At 36.3% G+C, this 26,496-nt stretch overlaps 1 protein-coding gene across 2 annotated transcripts; it reads left to right on the plus strand.

Moving 5' to 3' along the window:
* Nucleotides 1–784: 784 nt before the first annotated feature.
* On the plus strand, nucleotides 785–21,061 carry LOC110026434 (presenilin-like protein At1g08700). 2 transcript variants are annotated; one of them, XM_020727364.1, is made up of 2 exons: nucleotides 785–2,248; nucleotides 20,642–21,061. In XM_020727364.1, exon 1 carries the CDS (start codon nucleotides 916–918, stop codon nucleotides 2,200–2,202), a length of 1,287 nt encoding a protein of 428 aa, XP_020583023.1. In that variant the 5' UTR covers nucleotides 785–915; the 3' UTR covers nucleotides 2,203–2,248; nucleotides 20,642–21,061. The 2 variants fall into 2 exon arrangements, with proteins under 2 accessions (XP_020583023.1, XP_020583025.1); XM_020727366.1 differs by lacking the exon at nucleotides 20,642–21,061 and adding an exon at nucleotides 5,066–5,339.
* The last annotated feature ends 5,435 nt before the right edge of the window (nucleotides 21,062–26,496 follow it).

Here is a 26,496-nt window from a genome sequence, read left to right on the forward strand (position 1 = left end):
AAAGCAAAAATACCGAATAGTTGATCCAACGCGGCAACGCCTGCTTTATAGAAGACAAATAGAAGTAGAGATCAGAGAAAGAACACAAACATACAACCCTAAGCTTTCGTTGACGATTTTTTTTGCGATTTTGAGGCGAGGATTGAGGAAAGAACCGGACGAAGGGAGCGCCGAAAGCTTTTCGAGAGGGGAGCGCCGAAAGGATGAATCGCAAATAGTAGGGTTAGCCGATTAGGGTTGCTGCCTGTGTTTTTATATTTTAAGTTATGTACTTATATTAATATATATATATAATACTTTATATTAATTATAGAATTTATATATATAAAAATATTTATAATACTATTTACTAAATTATATATTATAATTTATAGGATTTAATATTTTAAAATTTGATAAATTTTTAATATATATAATATAACTATTTTTAAATTTCATAATATTATTTAAATTATTTATATTTCGAACAAAAACGAATCGAACACGAACGAACGGGTCATTGTTCGTGTTTGGTTCGTTTAGCAATCCGAACAAAAAAATTTGTTCGTGTTCGTCTCGTTTGCTTATCGAACGAACCGAACACGATCAGCTTCACGAATCGAACACGAACTGTTCGCGAACAACGAGCTTTTTTGACAGCCCTAAATGAGGAGATACCAAAGGATAAAGAAGCTGCTAGTATAAGAAAATTTAGATGTTAGATACAAGAATATATAAGAATTATTTGATGCGTATGTAATGCCCCAAAACTCATGTGATATGTTTTTAAATTTATTCCGATGTCAAAAATTTCTTCCCAAAATTTCCACGACTACAATCTATTCCTCTCCGCCAGCTGCATCCAGTCAATCACGAAAAATGGCTGTTTTCTCCTCCGGTTAGCCATCGATCTCTCCCCGATCGCCGTCGACGACGATGCGCCGTCGCCGTACGCAGACGTCGGCGATGGATGGAAGTATTCTGGACTCCCTTGGACAGGAGATCGTTGGCGTGATGTCGCCGGTTTCCATCTGCATGCTCCTCGTCGTCCTCCTCGTCTCTTGCCTCTCCCCGCCACCATCTTCAATCGATTCCTCTACCTCCACTCCAGTCACCGCCGCTACCCTAGTCTATCTCGAATCGCCCTCCGATCCCCCCGCTAAAAAACTCGCCGGTGCCCTCCTCAACGCAGCTGTCTTCGTAGTCCTTATCGCCGTCGTTACTTTCCTACTTGTAATCCTCTACTACTACAACTTCACCGGTTTCCTCAAAGCCTACATGCGCTTCTCCGCCTTCTTCGTTCTAGCCTCCATGGGCGGCTCGATCCTCCTCTCCTTACTCCGCCGTTTCTCCCTCCCCATCGATGCCCCTTCGGCGGTCCTCCTATTGCTCAACTTTTCCGTCATCGGCGTGCTTTCTGTCTTCTCGGCCGCAGTACCCATCGTTGTGCGCCAATCTTATATGGTCGCTCTCGCCATCATCGTCGCCGCTTGGTTCACCAAACTCCCTGAATGGACCACCTGGACTCTTCTCCTCGCTCTCGCTGCCTACGATCTCGCCGCCGTACTCTGTCCCCGTGGCCCGCTGCGCATCCTTGTCGATCTCGCGTCGTCTCGTGACGAGGAGCTTCCTGCCCTCGTCTACGAAGCCCGTCCGACGACCTCCAATCAATTACCGTCCTCCTCTCCCTTCCCCGCGGCTTCGGTAGAGCTACAACCCCAATATCCCATCAATTCTAACCCTAATGCTAACCCTAACTCAGAACCTCACCCAAATTCAAATTCAAATGACAATTCGTCAAGCTCCAATCAAGCGGATAACACCATTGTGGAAATTGAGAATCTTGAAGAGGAGACTTTCCCTTTGGTATCCGCTGAAACAGTCAGTGGTCAGCCAGGAAGCAGCCATGGTGATCAAAGCTCAGCAGCTGAGCAAGAAGACACTTTGGAAACTAGCAGGGGGATCAGGCTTGGTCTTGGGGACTTCGTCTTCTATAGTGTACTGGTTGGCAGGGCTGCCATGTATGACTTAATGACAGTCTATGCTTGCTACCTTGCAATAATATCAGGGCTTGGATGTACCTTGATACTTCTGTCTATATGCCGGCATGCGTTACCGGCACTGCCAATTTCCATAACCTTAGGAGTTCTATTCTATTTTTTGACCCGGTTAATGATGGAGCCTTTTGTTGTTGGGGCTTCTACGAGCTTAGTGATGTTCTGACTGACTGTTTGGTGTTCATCTTAGAAATCCTGAAGGATGGACGAAGGTGATGCTTTAAATTCTGAAACTTCGTATTTTCTCACTCTTTTTTTTTTTCAATTTGATATTTTGTGGAGATAATGATTGAATTCCTTATAGAATTAATAGAAGTTGCTGATCATTTTGAACTTGTGATTGATGTAGGACAGTTAAGCATATGTTTTTATAATACAACTAGAATGATACTATATATATATAGATCATACAAGAGAAAATATGATTCCCTAACCACAAACAATTTAATATGCCAAAGTTTCTGTTTTATTTTTTCTTTAAATGCAAACAGTAAATGCTAGAATTAAAACCAAATGATAATGTAATGATTGAATAAATCTTAATAAAGGGTGAACAATTCAATTCACGCAAAGTCATCATACAATTATAATTTAATTGCCATTGTTAGGTGGTGTTTGGCTGCATTCTGGATTTACGTTAAGTAGGATTTAGTAAATCCAGATTTATCAAATCCATAATTTGATGGAGAAACACATGTGAGCCTAATCTCTTAAATCCATTTGTAAATCAAATTTAGTAAATATGAATTTATGTCGAAAATTAGACGAAAAAACATTTGATTTATTGGAGCGCATGATTTAAATTTCACATTTTAAGTGTTTGGCTGGATTTACGTTAAATCCATGGCTAAATCCGGTTAAAAGTATGCTACCAAACACCCCCTTAGATTTGTAGTTGTCTAATTTGAATAAAATCAGCATCTCTAGCCGGTTAATAAAAAATATTAGAAGAAATTATGTCAAAGGAAAAAGCCATCAAAGTAGGAAATCTAATTCTTACACTAATACAAGAAGATAAGTTAATTCGGAATTAGGTCATTTCATTTCCACCGTGCTCAAAGAAACCACCACTTCAATTTGCACTTGCAAAATTGAAACTTGAAGAAATTTTATTTAGTCCAAAGTTATGTCACTGTATGCCTCATATAATCTATAAACTTTTCATTATATGTTAATGAAGATGGTTGCACAAGATCAACCCAATTTAATTACAGATAGTCATCAAGTTTAAATTTTAATCTTATCCATAATTTATAGTGTTAGTAATTAAATTAGTTCCATAAGCTATTTCACCTGTGAATAGGGAAAGCCTGCATGTAGGTACCAAGTTATGTATCTCTGAATATTAGTCGAATTCCCAATAAAAACCTTGTAGAAGTAGCAACACCTGATGGTAGCAACAAAGTTGCAACAAGAATAATTTGGAGGATTATACAGGCGTAATAGGTCAACATCAAGTCGGTGGTACGTTTAGGGTTTGGTAGCTTGGATAAGCAACTTTTTCTTGCTTACTCACAAGCTCTGTGTTTGTGGGCAGGAGACATATATTGGAGTATGTTTTGAGATGATTAGTAATCCTTTATAATTATCATCACTTAAAAAATGCTTCAATCCTTTAGTTCAGAATCTTTTTCATTCCAAGGAAAGAAGAAATCAAAAGGAGTTTTATATCTCCATTAGTTTGAAGTTTGAACAAAACTCACGCCTCAATATATCAAGGCGTACCTTCTGAAGTGCTAAGGTGCTCTACATGTGTTTCATATTTTTGTGACATAAGAGGGATCCTGTAGAGACTATGAATTTGATCTGTGCCCAGCTTTATATTACATGTAACCTTGTAAACAATTTGGTTTTAGGTTTTCATTTTTTATTTTGGCGCACCACATTCAAAAGACCATATCTCATATTTAGTTTCTAAATGAGGCCACAAAGTCTTATGTCAAAAACATAGAAGCACCTCATAGATTTGCACTTGTGAATGATAGAGAGCAACTCTCAATAGCATTTTAGCATCGAGCCTCCAAATTTTGCGCTGCCTTCAACTTTTTTACTTTGTTGCACCATCCAGCATGAAGCACACATTAAAGTTTCTCTTAAAAGTTAAAACTCTATGTCTCTTACATCTTCTTATTTCCTCTCTTCTTACAAACTGTTTTGACTGGGAACGTGTTTAAAATTGGCAGGCTTCCTTGCATTGGTTATTATTACTTTAGTTGGTCTAAGATTATATTTTAGTTGATTATGTGTTTCTTATTATCCGTATTTTTATGGTTTTTTCTCTTTTTTTTGAGGCTTATGTTTTGATATACTTTGAAACTTATGTCTCACCTCGGTTTATAAATTTTTTTGGGAATTTTAATTTGTTATTCGCGTGCTTGTTATTGATGCAATGCCATCAATTGACACTGCCATTCATGCAATAGATTAAAATGTGAAAGAAGAAGGTTAGGTCTTTAATATGACATGGGACACAAAAACAAAGAGCATTTTATTTTTTTTAAAATATAGTGCAGACTTGTATTTATGTTTTCAGTAATATTATTAGTTTTGTCCTAATTGTTTAAATGTTTCTTTATTAATAACCCAATTACATTTATTTTTTATTGAGTATTAAATGAGATATGAAGCATGATAGGTAGCAAGGTAATGAAAATAGATTATTTGTGGTATAATATCGATTGGCTCGGCCATCAATGAATTTTATTATTGATTGGCTCAGCCATCAATATTTGTTTTTTTCAAAATATAGTGCATACTTGTATTTATGTTTTCAGCAATATTATTATTCTTGTCCTAATTGTTTAAATGATTCTTTATTAATAACCCAATTTCATTTATTTTTTTATTGAGTATTAAAAGAAATATGAAACATGATAGGTAGCAACGTAATGAAAATAGATTATGGGTGGTATAATATTGATTGGCTCAGCCAACAATGAATTTTATCTTAAAAATGTTTGTCCATTATCTTGTTGAATAAGATGTGTTTTTTTTTCCTTTTAGCTGCTCCTTTTTCTTTTTTTTTACAGGTTCTACTTCATTGGATTAGGCAATGATTGAGCCATTTAGTTGAGATGAATATGACACAATAGTTTAAGATGAAGTCGATTAACTCATTTCGAATGTCGTGTTCTAACCATCTGATGCAAAGTTCTGGTCATCCTATTAAATTCAATTACGTTTACTGTTATGTCCTTATTTTGTATTAGTAATTTTTTAAAACTATGCTTGGTAAGTTTAGCTACTTTTGTGTTAGAAGACACATTTACCTGTGATTGTGGTGAAATAGACCCATTGTAACTTTGAAGAGTAGCCTTTTGATATTTTAGTAGTAATCTGGTTTTTTTTTTTCTTTTTTTTTCTTTACGCATTGAAGTTATTCCTCCTGCTTATGTTTATTTTTCTTGGTTTGTCGTTGCACCACCATGTTTGATGGCTAAATATAACATGAGATGTAAACATGAACACTTTTATTGAACTCAACAATTTTGTTAAAATTGAGATTGCTCATGTATTCATGTTGCCATTATCATCATTAGCCTTATCCCAACTGTTTGGGTGCTGCTATATATATATATTCTCTTTCTTCATGCATTGTTATTTAGTATTACATTAGGTAATATGCAGGGTTGTTGTCAAGGCAAGGCCTCGCATGCTCAAAGCACAAAAAGACTTGTAAATTGTCGTATTCTTAAGAGATTGAAATCTTATAAACTCAAGCTCAAAATATTTAATTAATCTCCATTTTAGTTTCATGACCGTGGTGCTACTTGAGTTATAAATGACGGATTTCACGTTGACCTTAAACCCTATTGCAATAAGCTTAAAACAAACTAAAATTAAACATGATTAAATCTCAACCAATAATATTATGATTTGATAGTAAAAGTAAGCATTCTGTGCACCTGAAGGTATTGCATTTTTCTTATGATTTCTTTTGCACAACTTTTACCACTTTAGCTTTGATCTTCTTTTATTTAACTCAGTTCTAACAGATTGATTTTTTCAGTTTTTCTAGTACATCTTTTATCTTCTATCCATTTCCTAACAACTCAAACTCATTATCACTCAAGAAAGCAGTTGACAAGCCGTGGTGTGTGATAACTCAAATATTTAATTTTTAAGTGCTAGATTCAACATTATTTAACTAGAATTTGTCTGATTCTAAATCATAATTTATTTAGGTTTGAAGTTTGAGACTTCATATGAGTGCATGCATTTGTTTCTCCTTATGAGGGACATACTCTCGATTAAAGAGGTAAGAGGTCCCTCCTAGCTCTGATTTTAAAAGGCTGTTAGTTATGTATCACTCGAGCTAGGAAAATGTTTTGGGAAGGCCTTGGGCAGCATAGGAAATTTAAATAATTCTAATAATGTTTTGGGAAGACCACAGCTTCCCAAAGTGCTGAATTTTGAGGTTTTATTGTTATAATTTGCACAGTGAGCCTTAGCTAGCATAGGAAATTTAAATAATATGGGACCCTAATCCTCTACGGACAACTTTGCAGTCTATGCTTGAGGCCTTAGCCTAGCTGAGGTAAGGTTTGTAATCTTAGCTCATTAGAAGTTTGGGTTTTGGGTAGAATTTTAGAGTTAAGTTTTCACTAACTTCGGGAATTCTGATAGGGAACCTTGGGTTTTGGTTGGCAAAGCAGGATCTTAGACTAATAAAAGAAGTGCAGAGCGACCAAACTGTGCCTAGGCATGTTTCCTACTTTAGTTCCAACCTTTGTGATGTTAATTGGGGAACTGATATTCTGACATTCCTTACCATGTTTGATGGCTAAATATGACATGAGATGTAAACATGAACACTTTTATTGAACTCAACAATTTTGTTAAAATTGAGATTGCTCATGTATTCATGTTGCCATTATCATCATTAGCCTTATCCCAACTGTTTGGGTGCTGCTATATATATATATTCTCTTTCTTCATGCATTGTTATTTAGTATTACATTAGGTAATATGCAGGGTTGTTGTCAAGGCAAGGCTTCGCATGCTCAAAGCACAAAAGACTCGTAAATTGTCGTATTCTTAAGATATTGAAATCTTATAAACTCAAGCTTAAAATATTTAATTAATCTCCATTTTAGTTTCATGACCGTGGTGCTATTTGAGTTCTAAATTACGGATGTCACGTTGACCTTAAACCCTATTGCGATAAGCTTAAAACATACTAAAATTAAACATGATTAAATCTCAACCAGTAATATTATGATTTGATAGTAAAAGTAAGCATTCTGTGCACCTGAAGGTATTGCATTTTTCTTATGATTTCTTTTGCACAACTTTTACCACTTTAGCTTTGATCTTCTTTTATTTAACTCAGTTCTAACAGATTGATTTTTTCAGTTTTTCTAGTACATCTTTTATCTTCTATCCATTTCCTAACAACTCAAACTCATTATCACTCAAGAAAAGCAGTTGACAAGCCGTGGTGTGTGATAACTTAAATATTTAATTTTTAAGTGCTTGATTGAACATTATTTAACTAGAATTTATCTGATTCTAAATCATAATTTATTTAGGTTTGAAGTTTGAGACTTCATATGAGTGCATGCATTTGTTTCTCCTTATGAGGGACATACTCTCGATTAAAGAGGTAAGAGGTCCCTCCTAGCTCTGATTTTAAAAGGCTGTTAGTTATGTATCACTCGAGCTAGGAAAATGTTTTGGGAAGGCCTTGGGCAGCATAGGAAATTTAAATAATTCTAATAATGTTTTGGGAAGACCACAGCTTCCCAAAGTGCTGAATTTTGACGTTTTATTGTTATAATTTGCACAGTGAGCCTTAGCTAGCATAGGAAATTTAAATAATATGGGACCCTAATCCTCTACGGACAACTTTGCAGTCTATGCTTGAGGCCTTAGCCTAGCTGACGTAAGGCTTGTAATCTTAGCTCATTAGAAGTTTGGGTTTTAGGTAGAATTTTAGAGTTAAGTTTTCACTAACTTCGGGAATTCTGATAGGGAACCTTGGCTTTTGGTTGGCAAAGCAGGATCTTAGACTAATAAAAGAAGTGCAGAGCGACCGAACTGTGCTTAGGCATGTTTCCTACTTTAGTTCCAACCTTTGTGATGTTAATTGAGGAACTGATATTCTGACATTCCTTACACTGCCTATATGGGCAGCTATGATGTTAACACACTTTTTAGAACGACTTCACGTGGTTTTAAGGTGGCCTGACAAGTTTTTCCAGGTGAGCGTGTTGAATCAGCTCACGGCACAACACACGTTTATCTTAATTTTTGGGTTCATGTACTATTTTATATTTATTGGACTCTTTTATAAGAATTATATATTTACCATGTTTACATAGGCTCGCTCTTTTAAAAATTCTATAGTTCAAAGAGAACTTGATGATCCATTTTCATGGCCAAATATCATTGAAGTTTGGTTACAAGGAATACAAGTAAACAAGTCGATGATGAAGTTTATTGTGCGGTTAATAATCTGTTAGACCAGCACCGTGCCACCTGGTGCTCCACCAAGTTGAGTTGTTCCACTGAAACCCACACCGAGCCCGCAAAAGATATTTGAAGACGTATTTTAGGCGCAAAACTAGAAGGACAATTTTGTCATTTGTTAGTTATTATTGTATGGTATAAATAGGGCTTAATAGGATTATGGTTGGTGTATGCGATTGTTATCTTAAATTATAGGGTTAGGGTTTGGGAGGTAATTGCCGACCTATTGAATTATAGGCCTATCGTTTGTATTTGGAATTGTTTTGTTTTGTTTTGGTGGAGTAAGATATTTTATTATGCCTTAATGTCTGTGGAAACTTGTCTCATTTCTATCAAATTGGTATCAGAGCCATACCTTGGAATAATGACAACCAAGAAAGTCGGAGGAGAAATTAGAGAGAAAGAGTTGAGCCAAATCAAATTCAGAATAGATGAGCGTTTCTCATCCATAAAGGGGGTGGTTCTCATCCATGGCCTAGCAATTTCACCGCTCTGAAAGAAATGATGAAGAAGATCACGGAATTTCCCGCCTACCACGGGATTGAGCGAAGGCGTCTGGAGCAGAACCAAGCGTCATCAATTGGAAGGAATCAGATGGTATCAGCGATATGCAGGGGGCAGCTTCACTGCCTTAGGCGGATCTAAGACCGCGATATCAAGTGAAGGAGTTGGGCAACATCATTGGGAAGGAAACACAAAATTCAGAGGGCTAGGATGAGCGGAAGCAAGCGGAACAGAATGGTGGGGGTGCAATTTGGGCTCGAAGATGACCGATTCAAAGGAATTTGTTTGATAGGGATTGCGTGGCATTAGGAGGGTAGAAGCGAACCACAATAGGCAGAACATGGTGGTGGCGTATGATTTGAGGCTGGGGAAGATTGATTATAAGGATTTTAGCTTGGAACAGATCCAGGGCAGGTGGGATCTCGACTGAGGGTTGCATCTAATTGCGCCAGTGACTTTTCCTGCGACAACCTTTTGAGCAGACGACGATTTAGGAGTCTATGGGGATGGATGAGTTAATTATGGGGCAAGCTGGACTTATGTAAGAAAAAAAATCAATATAGGCCGAGGAAGGAAACCTAACCATCTCTTCATGGGTTGAATGAACTTCTATTTAGAAAATTGCAGAGACACATGCATAAGTTGAAGATATTGATCTTTGAATGAGGGGGTGCCAATGGTTGGTTTATTGCGTGGAGAGATACATTACTGTTAATGGGCTGACAGAGGAATAAAAATTGTTGGCAACCACCCTATGTTTGAGAATGGAAGGCTTTAGTGTGATATTAATGGAGATAACGCCGACCAATCAGATTATGAGAAGAACTCAAGGACCGATTGTTGGAACACTTCAGAACCATATGGGAAGATAATTTACATGAGCAGTTTTTTGCATTTATCTATAGGTAGGATTCGTCATGATTTATATGGAGAAATTTGAGATGTTGTCCGACTCTTTGAGAGGGATATCAAAAGTAGTTTTGTGAGGAAACTTTATGAAGGGGTTGAAGTCAGAGATTTGAGCAATACTTCAACTTTTGAGACTGCAAGGATTGGGAGAAACTATGAAATTAACACAATTGATAGAGGATAATGATGTGCTTATAGAAGCAACATAATTGGAGCGCCATATTGAAATGCTATAACTGTGACAATACCAAAAATTTAAATATTGGGATTCCAGAGAGATGTTCCAAGGGATATGAATGATGGGCCACGAGCGGGATTAACCTTCTAACGTCTTATAAAGATTGAGATTCATGAGAAGCAGATCAAGGAGCTACAGATCAAGGAGCTATATTTTTGATATAATGAGAAGTTTGCCTTAGGACATTGCTACAAGGATCGAATTTTGCAGTTTCTCACAGTGTGTGATGAGGGAGAAAAATTTGTTTACGTAAGACGTACACATTGCTGCGTATGTCAGGGAGGCTGTTCATAGGATATTAGAGGGCTATATCCGCATTATACCCCCTGTAACCTACCTGCAATCTACCTATAACCTATCTGTAACCTATAAATATATGAAAATAGAAGTGTGAAACTTACTAGAAGGTACGAGTAGTTTACGGGTAGATTACAAGGAGGTTACAGGGGGTATAACGCGAATATAACCCTTCAATACTCTCTGAATAACCTCCCTGACGTACACAACGCTGCGAACGTCTTACGTACGCAAATTTTTCTCGTGATGAGTAGGCAAGAGATGAAAAATAGAGGAGGTTGTGTTGGAGGAGGAACACCCCACTTGGATGTGTCAGAAGTCTGATTAAATTCGTTGGTGGCGTTCGCACTGAACCAAATGTTGGGGAAAGATAGGGGGTGTTGGTAGATATTGGGTCTACCCACAACTTCATCTCCACTTTAGCAGTGGAGCAATTGTGGCTTGAGATGGTTGGCATACGAAACTTTGGAGTAATAATAGGGATGAGATATGCAGAGAAGAGTCGTGGAGTTTGTAAATTATTGATTTTGACACGACAGAGTATTCAAGTGGTGGAAGAATTTCTTCTTTTGGATTTAGGGAACACTGATATAATATTGGGCATTAAATGGTTGTAGTTCTTAGGAGAGAGTAAGATGTATTGTAAATTCTTAACAATGGAGTTTCAAGTGGGAGCCAAGATGGTAGTGCTTTGTGGTGAGATCTTAGTTTGTGCAAGACCTTGGTGACACTCAAGATCATGGTTTGGGCAATTCAAGATACAGGTTTGAGATTCTTGATTGACTTGTATAGCATGGAAGAGACACAAGCTATAGAATTAACAAAGATTCTGACATTGGTCCAACATCTCTTACAAAAATTTTTTGGTTGCCATGAGGATTGCCTTCTTGAAGGGAACACAAGCATGTGATACCTCTGAGGCTAGGGGTCCAACAGCTCTTGATCAACTTGTATAGCATGGAAGAGACACAAGCTATAGAATTAACAAATATTCTGACATTGATCCAACATCTCTTACAAAAATTTTTTGGTTGCCATGAGGATTGCCTTCTTAAAGGGAACACAAGCATTCGATAACTCTGAGGCTAGGGGTTTGTCCCATCAGCGTGCGCCCATACCGCCAATCCGAGGTGCAAAAAAGGCGAGATTGAGAGATTAGTCTGAGAGATGTTGGAGGCAGATATCATACATACTAGTGTGAGCCTATTCTCTGGCTCGATATTGTTAGTGAAGAAGAAGGATGGGAGTTGGCATTTCTGTGTGGATTATTGGGTAGTGAATAAAGAAATAGTTTTTGACAAATTTCTCATCCCGATAATTTATTAGTTACTGGACAAGATGTTTGGGGTTGATGTGTTTTCCAACGTTAACTTGAAGTCAAGATACCATCAAATTCAGATGTGACCATCGGATGTGCACAAGACTACTTTTCGAATTCATAAGGTTCACCACAAATTTCTGGTTATGCTATTTGGGCTTACCAATGCCCCACTTACATTTTAATCAATAATGAACAAAGTGTTTCAACATTTTCCTTTGGAAGGTTGTGTCGGTGTTCTTTGATGATATCTTAATTTACAATCGCTCCTTCGAAAACAAAATTGATCGTTTGATGGTGTTAATGGTCCTCGGTGAGCACTAGCTCTACGCTAACTTGAAGAAGTATTCATTTGCCAAATTGAAGGTGGATTACTTAGGACGTGGTGTCGGCTGCAGGGGTGTCGACAGATTAATCAAAGGTAGCGGCTATGCTGGATTGACCACCTAAGACTTTAAAGGAGTCCAGAGGATTTATGGGATTTACATTGTACTGGTAGAAGTTCGTGAAGGGTTACAACTCAATTGTGTGTCCCTTGACGGAGCAATTGAAGAATGATAGCTATTAGGGTAAGCAACAAATTCCAAGCTTTTGAGAAGTTAATGAAAGCTATAACGAGTGTACTAGTGTTGACGTTACCTAACTTCAGTCAACCATTTCTTGTAGAGGCGGATCCTTCTGGTAAGTTGGGCGCAATCCTCATGTAGAGTCAATGACCCATTGTTTGTGTGACCGTTGACGGAACAATTGAAGAAGGATAACCATCAGTGAGGGGAAGCAACGATCTAGGCTTTTGAGAAGTTAATGAAGGCTATGACGAGTTTATCAGTGTTAGCATTACCTGACTTTAGTCAACCATTTCTTGTAGAGATAAATGCTTCAAGTAAGTATGGAACGGTTTTAATATAGCTTCAACGATATTTATTTCAATCAAGTGTTGACCGTGAAAGCCAGGCTCAAGTTAATTCATGAGCGGGAGCCTATGAAAATTGTCCTTTGCTATTCAAAAATGTCGACCTTATTTCTTGGGGCGGCGTTTTACAGTACACATGGAGTAGCACAACCACAAATTTTTATTAGAACAACATATGGTGATTGAGAAACACCAAAGATGGCTATCGAAGTTATTGAGGTATGACTTTTATGTTCAATATTGCCTGGGATTAGAGAATAAGTTCGCGGATGCCTTATAATGACGAATGTAGGAACCTCAGTTGTTAGCATTGTCAATCCCTTTGGTCTTAGTTTGGGAGATCTTGAGATAAAGAGAGTGAGGCAAATGAGGAATTTGGCAAGATCCAATCAGATTTATTGAATGGCAAGAGCAACTATTCAAATCATTCTTGGAATTCAAGACACGTGTCAAAGTTATTATAGGAGTTTCACGACAACATTATTGAGAGGCATTCTAGTCTGCTCAAAACATACCAGAGGATTGCAACATAATTGTATCGGGTGAAAATAAGAAAGGATGTGCACATGGTTTCAAGATGTGGTGTGCCAACGACCCAAGTACACCACGTTAGCGTCTAGGGGTTGCTACAACCTCTAGCATTATCGGAGAAGACATGGAATGTGACAATGGGTTGAAGACATAGATCGGTTGGAAGGATTTATGGTCTTCTTGGTGGTGGTGGATCGGTTGAGCAAGGACGCTCACTTTGTAGCTCTACATCATCCCAACATGGTTGTTTCTGTCATCGTTGTTTTTATATGGGAGGTGGTCTGTTTGCAATGGGATTCCAAAATTTGGTAGCGTTGATCGAGACAAGGTCTTCTTGAGTCATGTTTGAAGGGAGCTTTTTAAAATGCAAGCCACCGTATTGAAAAAAAATGTACAACATATCGCTTATAGAATGATGGATAGTCTGAAGTTGTGAATTGGAGTGTGGAGATCTATTTGTGTTGTGTTGTATTCGACACACCCAAGCAGTGGCCTAAATGGCTACCCTGGGCAAAATATTGCTACAACATACCATATCATACAGCTTGTCAGAGCACTCCTTTTAAAATATTTATGGCCGCGATCCACCCCTTTTGGTGTATTATGGACACAATACTGCGCTAGCGTCTTTGGTGGATCATATTTAGTAGAGAGGGACAATTTTTGGCGGAATTGAAGAGTCATTTATTGAAAACTTAACATCTTATGAAGAAACAAATTGTCGGACTTAGAAGGGTTGTGCAGTTTGCTGTAGGAGATAAGAGATTGGCCAGATGCAGGAATGAGAAGCTCTCCCCATGCTAGTTTGGTTCTTATGAGATCACTGATCGCATTGGGGCGGTGGCTTATCGTTTAAAATTAATGCCTTCGTCGAAACTTCATCCAGTGTTCCATGTATTGTAGTTGAGACATGTTATTGGTGAACTTTTGTCCTCTTCTTCACTTAACCCAACTTTAATGAAGTATGTGAAAGTTTTATTGGAATCACTCGAGTTAAAAGGGATGCATCAGGAATCGATAGGTGGTAAAGAAATTTTGATTAAATGGAAATGGTTCCCAGATTATGGTGCCACATGGGAGTCATATGACTTGATCCAGCATAAGTCATCTCTTTTACCCGCATGGGAGTCATATGATTTGATCCAACATAAGTCCTCTCTTTCACCTTAAGGACAATGTGTCTTATTGAGAGGGGAGTAATGTTAGATCGGGGCCTACAACACTTTTTGCCTCGTGCTCCACCGAGTCGAGTGGTCCCACTGAACCCATGCCAAGCCCGCCAAATAAATTGAAGACCTATTTTGGGCGCGGGACAAAAAGGGCAATTAAGTCATTTGTTTGTTATTATTGTTTCGAATGATATAAGAGTGTGGGAGATAATTATTTATTACTCAAATTATAGGTATATCGTTTGGTATCTGATTGCTGCATTGAATCTTAGGATAAGAGTGTGGGAGAGAATTATCTATCTCTCAAATTATAGGCATATCATTTATGTATTTGGGATTGTTGTTTTGTGTCGGTGGACTATGGTATTTTGTTTTGCCCTAATCTGCGTGGAAACTTATCTCGCTCCTATTGTAATTCTATATACGTTGGATGCTATCTTTATGCATTATTTCTATATTGAGTTTGGCGGAGCATTTGACATTCTTTGAATATTGGATTACATCTTGGGAAGAAATACCAAAGCTAGGCTCAATTTCATGCCAAGAAGATAAAGATAACAACAACCGCCGGTTCTTTTCCACTTTTTCTGAACTGCTTTTTCTCTCTTCTCCTTTCTTGCATTTGCAAGACATCATGAGAGTTGTTCACCTAATCATCATTAAGATAAAAAAAGGTATAAATCTTGGCGTTCTACATTTTTCTGCTAATTCGTTGCTTACAGCCTGCAACAACAACCACTCCTGGTTCATTTGCATCATTTATGGTAGGTGGACTTGGGTGTCCTATCTGGACTCGTCCATTTGTGGTTCTTTTTTATTATTATTATGATTGCTTTTACTCCCGATTTTCCTGTATTTGTAGAAGATCATGTGATTGTTTGAGATAGCTTTTTGCTTGCTTTGCGTTTTAGACCGACACTATTGTTATGTTTGGGAAAGTATTTTCTCGTTATTTTTGAGAATTTTTTGTGTTAAGAAGTTGCTTTTTGCAGCCAAATCTATTGAAGTTTGGTGGGTGTAAAAACTAGTTGTTTGATTTTTTGAAAAAAAATGTTTATAATTTCCATTATAACTTTCTGAAAAGTTATTTTCTCCATCATAATCTTACAATCTCCCTTACAAAAAGTTGCAGCCACCCTAAACGAACTCAAATGGTCTGTTTGGGGCAGCTATAATTTATTTAAAAGCTGTTGCATAACAGCTATGACAGAAATATATTGCGGATAAGCTGACTGTCTCTTTATTTTTTGCAGTTTTAAAACAACTGTGCTGCAGTTGTTTCTGAACAAATGATCATTCTGCCCTGTACTATAAAATTTTTTTCAACAGAACTGTTTATACTAGCATATTACATATTTGAAAGCAATATCCAGTTCGAATATTACAAAATAAAAATAGATATCTCACCAAACAGTGAATAACATGACTATCAAACTTTAAAAAAAGATTACTAAAATAACAATTAAAAAATATGATAATATTATTTTTAAAATATAGATGATGTATATCACGAGATAAATCGTCGTACAGGGAAACTCTCCACCTCTGACCACTCTCAACTGTGGAATCCTCCAATCTATCTACCCACTAAAGAAGTTACATTTTTCTGTTATTCTCCTTCGACACCTGTAAAACTTTATCTCGTAGCTATGTAGTTGTCGCAAAGTAAACAGGAGACATTGTAGTCAACAGTAGCAGTACAATGCTCTGGAGGTACCAAAAATCATCAAGCCCATCTTTCTTGATGGCTCAAAAACATAAAACACATACCCTTAGATGTAATATTAGTAAAAATTAATAATAGAAATGACCAATTAAAGTTTTATGCTGTTGTGAGGTATCAGTGAACACAGTATATATACCAACTAATCTGTCACTACAAGAAGAAAACATATTTTATAAAAAAATAGATTTTTGGTTGTCTTTTACCCACACAATATCGAGCACTTGTGTGTTACATATGCATATCACCAAAAAACGGTTCGTCAGAAAAACCTCAAAAATCAAAGTGCTGAAAAATGGAGAGGAATTTGGTTGACTTCATTGGGATTTCATGTGTGACAAGAATCAATAGTGACATATAGGTTATCCGGAAGAACCCTTAAGGTCAAATGTCTCATCATAGACCTCCAAAATCCACAAAAAAATATGCAATATTTAAATTACATTTATTACCCACGATTGCCTCATTGGTCATTTAAGTGGTAAAGAATACATGCATAAGAAAAAAAAATATACATGACTTGTATAAAATACTGGTACAATAAACATTAAATGCATAAAAAATATAAATAAGTTGTATAAAATACTAATACAATAAACAATAAATATTTTCAACACATTACAAATAAAATAACAATAATACATAGATGTTCCCTCTATTCAGCCTCTAACTATAGCATCCGTAATGTTTTCTCTCAACTGTACCATTTCGCTCGCACCATCTCCATCTTTAATGCAATTCTCGGGCACATCAATTTCGGTCTGTGGCAAAGACTATCTAGACGATATTCATATGTCTTAATAGGAACATGTGAATGGTCTTCATTAGCTTTATTCAAATTTATATCGTTGAGCACATCAATTTCGGTCTGTGGCAAAGACAGTCTAGACGATATTCATGTCTCAATAGGAACATGTGAATGGTCTTCATTAGCTTTATTCAAATTTATATCGTTGAGGAAAGGATGTCATCGAATATAATTGTGGAGAGTCATCGTGACAAACACAATTTGTACTTGTTTAGGAAATTGAAGTGTATACATATTACGCAGTGTGACCCATTTGTTTTTTTAAACTCCAAATGTCCTTTCAATGACACCTCATAAGGAGTCTCTTGTTGAACATTTCTCTTCTGTTCCGAGTGAAATTGCTGGCTCTCTTAAAGTCAAGTATGTGATATTTTGTATCAGGATAAAACTTCAGATACCCTCTTTGTAACAGATGTCCAACATTGAACAAGTAATATTTACCTGACATTAATACAATGATCAATATGGTAGTAAGAACAATATTTGAGTAATTTGATCTAAAGAAAACCTCGGGGTGGATGAGGAACGTTGTATTTCTTAGTTCGAATCTGACTTTCATGTGCACTTTCCTCCCAACCGACAATAATAAAAGTGAAGCAAACATTGATGCCACATACATCCATAACATTCTGTGCGTAATTTACCGAAGCCCATGGATGCTCCAATCTCTCTGTCCACTATTCCTCTGAAACATTAATTGTTCGTTTCATCGGATCCCAACTCAAACCTGTGGATCCTCCCTTCAAATCTTTTCAGATTTTTCATTCTTTTTTGAGTTGATCCCATTTATTTTTTAATTGCATTATACCGTATTCTCTGTTTGTACTTTCCTTGAACTTTTAAATAATATTTTGTCAGCTTCCTTTTTGAAATAAGTTGTTGGTTTATTTCTCAATTCGACATTCTTAAAGAAATGTCGCAAAATATTATTTTTGTATCTTTATCCTACATAGCAGATGAACCGACTCCTTTTGTCTTAATAATTGTATTACTAGCATGAAAATAATTAATTAACATAAATATTTGCCATAAATAATATTCAACACAACTCGAAGAGAAATAGCAATGTCATAATATCATCGCCACCATAAACCCTAAACAAACTCCACACCACCTCCACACCACAGACTCACACTTTTATGCTACACACTACCACATCCACATCACTCCACCCGATAACATACTGGGCACCCGAAATATTGCTATCAACAAACCAAACACCCTCTTTCAACCATTTTTCAAATTCTCACTCAAACAATCAAAGGTAAAAATTTCCCATATTTTTCATGTTGAACATATTCACAATAGTTTGCATGAGCTTTTGGGTGCCCTATATGTAATTTACTCAAAACATTGCTATCTACAAATCAAGCACGCTCTTTCATCCATTTTTCAAATTCTCACTCAAACATTGAAGGTAATGATAAAACCTCATATCATATTTTTCATTTGAAGCAATTACATACAGGACACTCGAAATATTATTATCAACAAATCAAGCACCATCTTTCAACCATTTTTCAAATTCTCACTCAAACATCAAAGGTAAAGATAACACCCCATCCCATATTTTTCATTTGAGACAATTACATACAGGGCACCCGAAACATTGCTATCTACAAATCAAGCACGCTCTTTCATCCATTTTTCACTTTCTTACTCAAACATCGAAGGTAATGATAAAACCGCATATTATGTATTTTCATTTGAGGCAATTGCATACAAGACACCCGAAAAATTGATATCAACAAAGCAAGCATTGCACCCTCTTTCAGCTATTTTTCAAATTCTCACTCAAACATCAAAGGTAAAGATAAAACCACATTCTATACTTTTAATTTTTATCACATTCATAATGGTTTGATCATAACAAGTGTAAATGCATTGGTTTTGGGTGCCCTCGCTGTAATTTACCCAAAAAATTCGCAAAATTCAAATTCCTAAACATAAAGAGAAATCCACAAATTACAAAATTCAAATTCTAACTTCAAACTGTAAATGAGAAAGCCACAAATCTCAAAGAGAAAGTCGTTCCATTGAAAATTAATAGATGATACCGTGGGAGGACGGAGAGCACAGTAAATAAACAGAGCCGGAGATTGGAGGGAAGAGGGAGAAGAGAAAGACAATCCGTTGCCACCTGAGATCGGAGGGAAGAGGGAGAGGAGAAAGGCAACCCATTGCCACCGGAGGGAGACTCGAGAGAGAGGAGCGATCGAGAGAGGTGTTTCATTGGGCAAAAGAAACGTGAGAGAAGGGAGTGGTCATGACGGAGGGCAGTAGGGTAATAAAATCGCGAAGAAATTCCACCGCGAAGCTGTTTCCAAAAGCTTCACCTGACATTTTCAAAATGCACTATGCCAAAAAGGCTATCCCAAACTGGCCTTTAGGGCAGTTCACCTGACCATCACTAAGATCAGCACATGAACAAACTTTGATATTCTTCTTCCTCTTATCCCCAATCAGTGGATCCAAGGCAATAACCAATTCTGGTTCTTTCGCACACTTGCCAGTAGGGTGACATTGACTTAAGCCATGGGGCATACAGCCCATTACTATATCTCCTATTCCGATGTTAAATTGTCCTTTCTCGCATTTATGTTACACTCATGTGCATAGTTCACATTAACATCTGAAGATAAGAATAGGTGCAAACCTTTTTCTCCTATTTTTACCTTATTTCCTTTAGTCTTCTTTCTATTCCTGCTTACTAGTGGTCCCTCATGTTTTTAATTGCTGTGACAACCTACCACATGTGCCGCATTTTACTGCATTAGATTTTTGTAGACGCCTTTTCTTGCTGGAGCTGCTTTCTTTCTAATCTTCTTTATCCTTTACTCACCTCTCCTTTTTCGCATGTCGTTTTTCTAAAATCAAGTATTGGAGATATGTTTCCTTCATATGCTTTAAGCTACATGCCTTTCTATGGAACATGGAGAGCAAAGTTATCCATGTGATTCCGCTATGTCTCTTGATTTACATGCGCAGACTTGTTTCTTGACGGTGTTTGATTTTATAATACTCTTTTTTTCCTCCAATGTCATAAGCTGTATAGCCTCAAGTTTTATTCAATAATTTTTTCTAAGCTTGGATTGCTTTACTTGAAGTTATGAGGAATGTGCCTTTTACATTACCTTTGATTGGCCTGTAAAAACCACTGAGAAGTGACTTCATCAAAGCCCTTGAACGTAGATGAACATGATTTCGACCAAATAAGCATAAGAACATAAAGCAAATTCTATATACTATGTTAAAAATTATGCCTAGCGTCAATGTGAAAATTATAAAATAAATAAATAAAATAAATAAACAAAAAAATAATAATAAAAACACTTAGCCCTTGTTTGCTTGTGTACAGTGTTTCTCCTATCCATGTCTTGTGCAATTATGCCTGATGTTTTCACTCCACCATGCTATTGATTTTGAGAAGTTTTCTATCTTTCATCACTAAAGCATGAAAATTCTATTTGCACTTTGATGATTATGTAATTTGTCTGCGCCGTTGTATCATTCTTAATTCAACCTTCTCACATTTAGCGCCTTCAAATGGCATTATAGTTAACTCTCTTCCAACTCTTTTCTTGCTATGTTAGACCATTGCCTCTTACATATCTATGTATATCAACATTCTAATACTTATCATTGGGTACACTTTTGAGCATGTAGTTGCAACTTTACTCATCAATATTTTATCTATTGAATTCAAATTCATTCCGATTTTTAGTTCAATGCTCCAAGTCGGAGGTGAAGTGCTCGTGGAGTAGATGTGATCCTCACTCGGTCCTTATGGGTAATCTTTTCCTGCTTGGGAACGGCGAAAGTCTGGTTTGTCTTCTTAAGAGGAGGTCAGACATACATAGTAATCCTTGGAAGGACTCTAGGCTTGGTCCTCATCATAACAATAGCTATCAGAGCTTTTATATTGATTTACTCCACCGATGGTAGCCAATATGTTGGTCGCATCATCGATGTATTGTTAGCATCCCAATGTTACTGCATAAGTTGCTTAAAAAAAATTTATGATTGTAGGGTAGATCTCATTTATGATCTTATGATAGCTTCAATCACTCTCATGTTTTTAAAGTGAGTCATTGCTTTTAATAATTAGAGTTTTTGACCCCACACTTAAAAACAGTCTTCTCATTATGCTTAAACCTTTAGCTAAGCTGTATCAGCATCTTTTAATAAAGCCCTTCAGACCAATCAATTAGGAAAGTACTTAAAAAGAGTGTACTTAATTATGATGTGCATGATATGTTGAAAGGAATTTGATTTGTTTTGTCCATGAAAAGTTAATCCAAGCAAGTATAATATTCTTTATTTATTTGCTTCAGGCATTTTAGCAATACTTGTGCCTAGCATTTTAGGCAAACTTCATAATATAAATTTCTTAAAATGTTATTTTTTTTTTTGATTAATTTATTGACACTATACTCTATAGAAGTGTTATGATGAAAGAAATGAGAATTTTTCTTAAGCCGAATATTATATAATCATATTTTCCCTAATATAAATAGTAGGCTTTATTTAGAGCATGGGATTGAGATTTTCCCAGCTTTCTACAAGCTCTCATAGTTAATTAACACTTCTTATTACATGATATTATCTTTTGCCTTTTTTTTTTTTTCCAAATATTCAATCTTTGAATATGTTCTCAAATATGCAAGCTTTATGGTGTGTCAACGGTGCATGGATGGTAAAGAATATCAAGATGTCATAATTTCATCATTTTGCATGGACATGAATTTGAAGAGTTAAGAAGTCATGGATGTAACAAGATAGTTTTTTAAAGGATCCATGTATTATAACTATATAAGGGCATTTAGTGAGGGATTTTTCCTTAATTATTAGCACTTTGACATTGAGTTTATGGTGACTTGTGGTTGTTAACGAGCTTTAGTTATAACTATTGGACATGTTATAATTGGTTACCTTCTCCAAGAAGCTTCTCAAAGGTTGCAAGTTAAGCTAAAGTTTGGCTTGTTATCATCCAAAGGTAAAAGATGTATTCATTGATATTCAAATTAATTTTTGTTACGATGGGCTTGTAACATTTTTTTTTGTGCAATGATCTCATAATACCCCTCCAAGTAATTTTTAGTATCAATTGCTTATCACACCTTAGGGTAGGAATATATGCAAGTTTTTATCATCCTCTTTAACATGTACATAAGCATTTAAGAAAATACATCGTTGATGAAATCACCGAAGAATGCATTTTTCAATTGTGGAATGATCTTCAATATTGATATCATCTATGGAGTCACCTTGATGGATGCATCATTGATGATGAAATTATTGATGAAAGCGTCGTCAATGACGATGTTGATATGTAATTCATTCAAAATGGTATTGATAGAGGCGTCATCAATGGAGATAATGTTGTATGTGAGGCCTTGATAAAGAACCCTTCATGATGACAATGTGTGGATGCTTTGATGACGGGGTTTGATAAATGGCAATGCCTATGTAGGTTGTGGTTGAGATGATGTGGATTTGAATGGAGCCATCACCATCATAGAGCACAACATTATAAGCAACAATGGGAAAGACAGTTGAATGTCACCTCCCAAAAGAGCCCTTAGGGGTGGTGGGCAGCCCAGGACTTAAATACTGGTTTTCGGCTCTACACCTAGCCGATGTGGGACTATTGGTCCATGACATGAAGCTGGCAATGGTGCTCAGTGGTTGTGCCCATCCTATAATATATTATTCTGTTTTCAAATTGTTATCTTTAATGTAGTCTACTTGCATCACATTTAGATATGTATTTAATTCATAAAAAGTCAAATGTTCAAGTAGGACAATTCAAATTGCAATATGGATGTAAAAACTGCATGAATCAGAAAAAATGCACCTCACGAATTTTTATGTTTATACTAAGAGATGTTTTCTTTTCTCAAAAAGTAAAGTATTATTTATTAATGTAGGCTAATAGTATAAAAATTATGATATTTAATACCCCATTTTGTTCTTTCGAAAAGGGGGTGTAAATGAGCCCAATATGATTGAATTGGATGCCCGTTCAACTCAATTTGTTAATTATAAAATCAAGTATGAATGAACTTAATGATCCTAATATAACCTAAACATTAAAAAAAAAGCTAAGTTATTGACCGTTTATTCAATCAAAATTATTTTAATTGATGTTATCTATATATTCAAAAATATAAAGAGAGAACTCGTGAGTAGAGATCAAGATGAACTAGCCAATCGGGTTCAAGCCTAGCCAATTTTGTGATGGAGTTGATAATCAGGCTTGAGGCAAACTGGACAGACTCATAGTGAACTCGCCGGCCGACCAAGCTCATACATACTCATTGATACTCATGAAATATTCAACGAGTCCTTTAACGTAACCAAAAATTTGCTTCAAGTTAGTCAAGTCTTCTACAAATTTGAGTTCTTATTTAGGCTACACACCTCTTGTATTTTATAGCAAATAACAAGTGATCATTTCTTTATGTTTTTAACTTATAGTGCTCCAACTCTAATCAACTTTATAAAAAGAGCCTATGGTGTATACATACATGCATGCACACATATATATGTTTATACTGCAGCACATGATTGATATCTGCTCCCTACAATTAATCCATTATTGCATGATTCATCTCCACAGTGACCAAAGTTGCACAAGCTGTAAAGATGGAATGATTGTTTATTCTTTGCATCTAAGCGCAGCCGTATCCTATCTTCAACAGTAGTTAGGATTCTGCATCTCTTTCTCTGACTGCTGCAAGATGAATGTGGTTTCATTTATATTACTTACAATCTGTGGGGGCCAGCATGTACACATCCGAAGAATTAGCTCATGTGGCAAACTTCATAGGTTATAATCGAAAACATATTTCAGCTAATTTAAATATTTGTAATACAAAAACTGCAAAATATATCCATTAATGAGGTGGTTATAGAAAAAATATATATATTTGCATAACTTGAGAGTAACATCAACTTCAGAAGACACATCACTAAAAATTAAGACAAGGATATCGCTTTAATAGATCATGTTTACATGAAATTAATCACGTCCAACTTCAATAATAGTGATGTTAGTGTATCTCAGATATGATGCATCTGCATGACAAATGCAAGAGAAACAAAGAAAGTATAGAGGAATACGACCAAGGGGGGCCCACAGGACAAAGACCGAAGGCCCATAGGCGAAAGACTAAGGGCCCACAATCGGTTGGCCAAAGGTTCATCATAAGAAGACCATGGTCCATCATCACATGGCCAAGCATTCATTAACATAATGCTAAAAAATCATTCTGCCTACATGCAACCCCTCCCCAATCAGGGTTGGAGGCCGATCCAGCAAAGGCAGTCCAAACCAAAGACTAAAACTTATCGAGCCAAGCGGAGCCATTGACCCGACCTCTTATCACAACCCGATTCAAAAGAAAAATATAGCATCGCCAGCTATTCCACAGATGCTCTTGAGACTTTCTCACTAGGAGCCGAGAACTAGCCATCATATAATCACACAGAGCATCCCCAAAGTATCAACTTTTTGAGGAGTACACTTCCTTTCAAATTACAATAATTCACTCTTTGCCCGATAAGGTATCCTAGCTCTGACGAAAAAAGTTCCTTATCCATGAATCAATAGTCAACAAACAAACTAGCATAACCAACTAACAAATCCAAACCGATCGAATCAAGTCTTACCGACTAGAAGACCATTAAAGGCCGACAGACAACCCCGATTCGGCAAAAGAGAACAAGCAAGTCTTGCCGAACTAAAACCAACTAATTCCGACCGATCGAGTAATACGATAGCTAAACCGAAAATCTATACATGTTAAATACATAAAATATCTTGTAACACCTCCATTAACACACGAATAGACATTTAATATTTCCATATATAATACCCCATTTCTCCATAAATAGATAGATCACTTCTTATGAATAACCCAACCAACAATTATCATTACTCTGTATTTCTCCCTCTATCATCTTATTCCGGTAGGCTTGACGAACGAATCAAAATTCAACCGCTAGCTAACTCAAGCTCAAAAACGATGATGGAGTCATGAGTCTCGCCAGACTATTCTAGAGAACCACAGCGACCAACTGTTCTCTAAACTGCAGACAACCCTCAAGACTAAACTCCATCAGTGTACAGAACATTGCCAAGGGGCTACAGAGACATGAGCGTTGCATACAGACACCTTTGCCTTTCTGTCAAGATGAGGGGCTCCACTGCCAGTCTTTATAAGTTAAGTATTCGTTCTCTCTTTACTTTACTTGAGATTAGGAGAACTGTGTAGAGCAGGAGAGGACGTGTGGAGTTTGTGTCCACGAGCTTCTTTGCATGGAGGCATATAATATTATATGTATTATGGTTTTATGGGCTGAACTCCGGTGGGGATGATTTAGTATGGGCATGAAGTTATCCTTTTTATATTATGATATGATAGAATGTTGTGGGGCCTGCATGCATGTGGAGTTGGACTTGGCTGCTCCTTTTTTTTTTCTATCTTTTGGGAAATTTTTGTATATATCACATAGTTTTATGTATTTACATGTGTGACAGTTAATGTTGGAAGTGTATATTTATAACACTTTGGGGGTATTGTAAAGATGAAAATGTTTATTTTATTGCATTTCAAAAATTAGTAAAGGTGGTTTTTTGATGTGATTTATGTTAAAAAAAAATTTATCAAATTATCAATGATTTGATCGAGGCACACATAAATATTTATGTCTGTTTGATAGTTCAAAAATATCACATGAATGTTAGATTTGATGAGATTCACGAACATTTGATATGTTCGTGAAATATTAAGCCACAAAGAACAGATATAAATCTATTTGTAGTAATTTTTTTCGCAATATTTAGAAATTTATATGGCAAGAAATTAGTAGCTCCTATAGAAAAAGTTAGTAGTTCATTTCCTTAAAACATTATTTTAATCTCATACCGGATCTATAAGAAAAATATAGGAAATTTTGCGTAAATACCACACGATTTTTTATGTATTTACATATATGATAAACTATCATCAAATTACTTCTAAGTGCATGAATCTCGAAACATGACGTGAATCTCAGGCTAATCTTTTAAGAAAAAATATTCAAACTTTAATTATTCAGAGCTCCAAATTCAGCAAATTTATAGTCAAACTGAACAGTTCGACGAGGCGGACACAATGATACCAAAATTGATTCGATCTGATTTAAAGCAAGCCCCGATCAAGTCATTAAACCAAATTTGAAAGCTATACAAGCTTTTTTTAGAAAGCCAGATAGATGCTAAATCGAGTGAGCTCATGGTCGAATCGAGCGTCCGACAAGTCAAACCCAAGAGGTCATGATCGCTCAATTTTGACATTGTTAAGACACTCAAATGTCTACCGATTAGAGGAAATTCTCTGGATCGTCTGATCAAATTGATTCAAATTCCTGCACTAATTGCACTTAGAAGTCTATAAATAGAGCGGCTTGAGACTTGATAGAGAGTTTGAAGCTTTGAAAATGAGCTGAAGTCTAACAATAGCCGACCATCGTTGACTGCCACCTGCCAGTCGCTATCGATTGCTATTGGTTGTTGCCCGCTCATGGCAACAA

Source organism: Phalaenopsis equestris, unplaced genomic scaffold, assembly GCF_001263595.1.
Source record: "Phalaenopsis equestris unplaced genomic scaffold, ASM126359v1 Scaffold000372, whole genome shotgun sequence".
NCBI classification, from domain to species: Eukaryota; Viridiplantae; Streptophyta; class Magnoliopsida; order Asparagales; family Orchidaceae; genus Phalaenopsis; species Phalaenopsis equestris.

Bases quoted from the DNA above. Each gene is read 5' to 3' on its own strand.
- LOC110026434 (XM_020727364.1), top strand. From the start codon at position 916: ATGCGCCGTCGCCGTACGCAGACGTCGGCGATGGATGGAAGTATTCTG.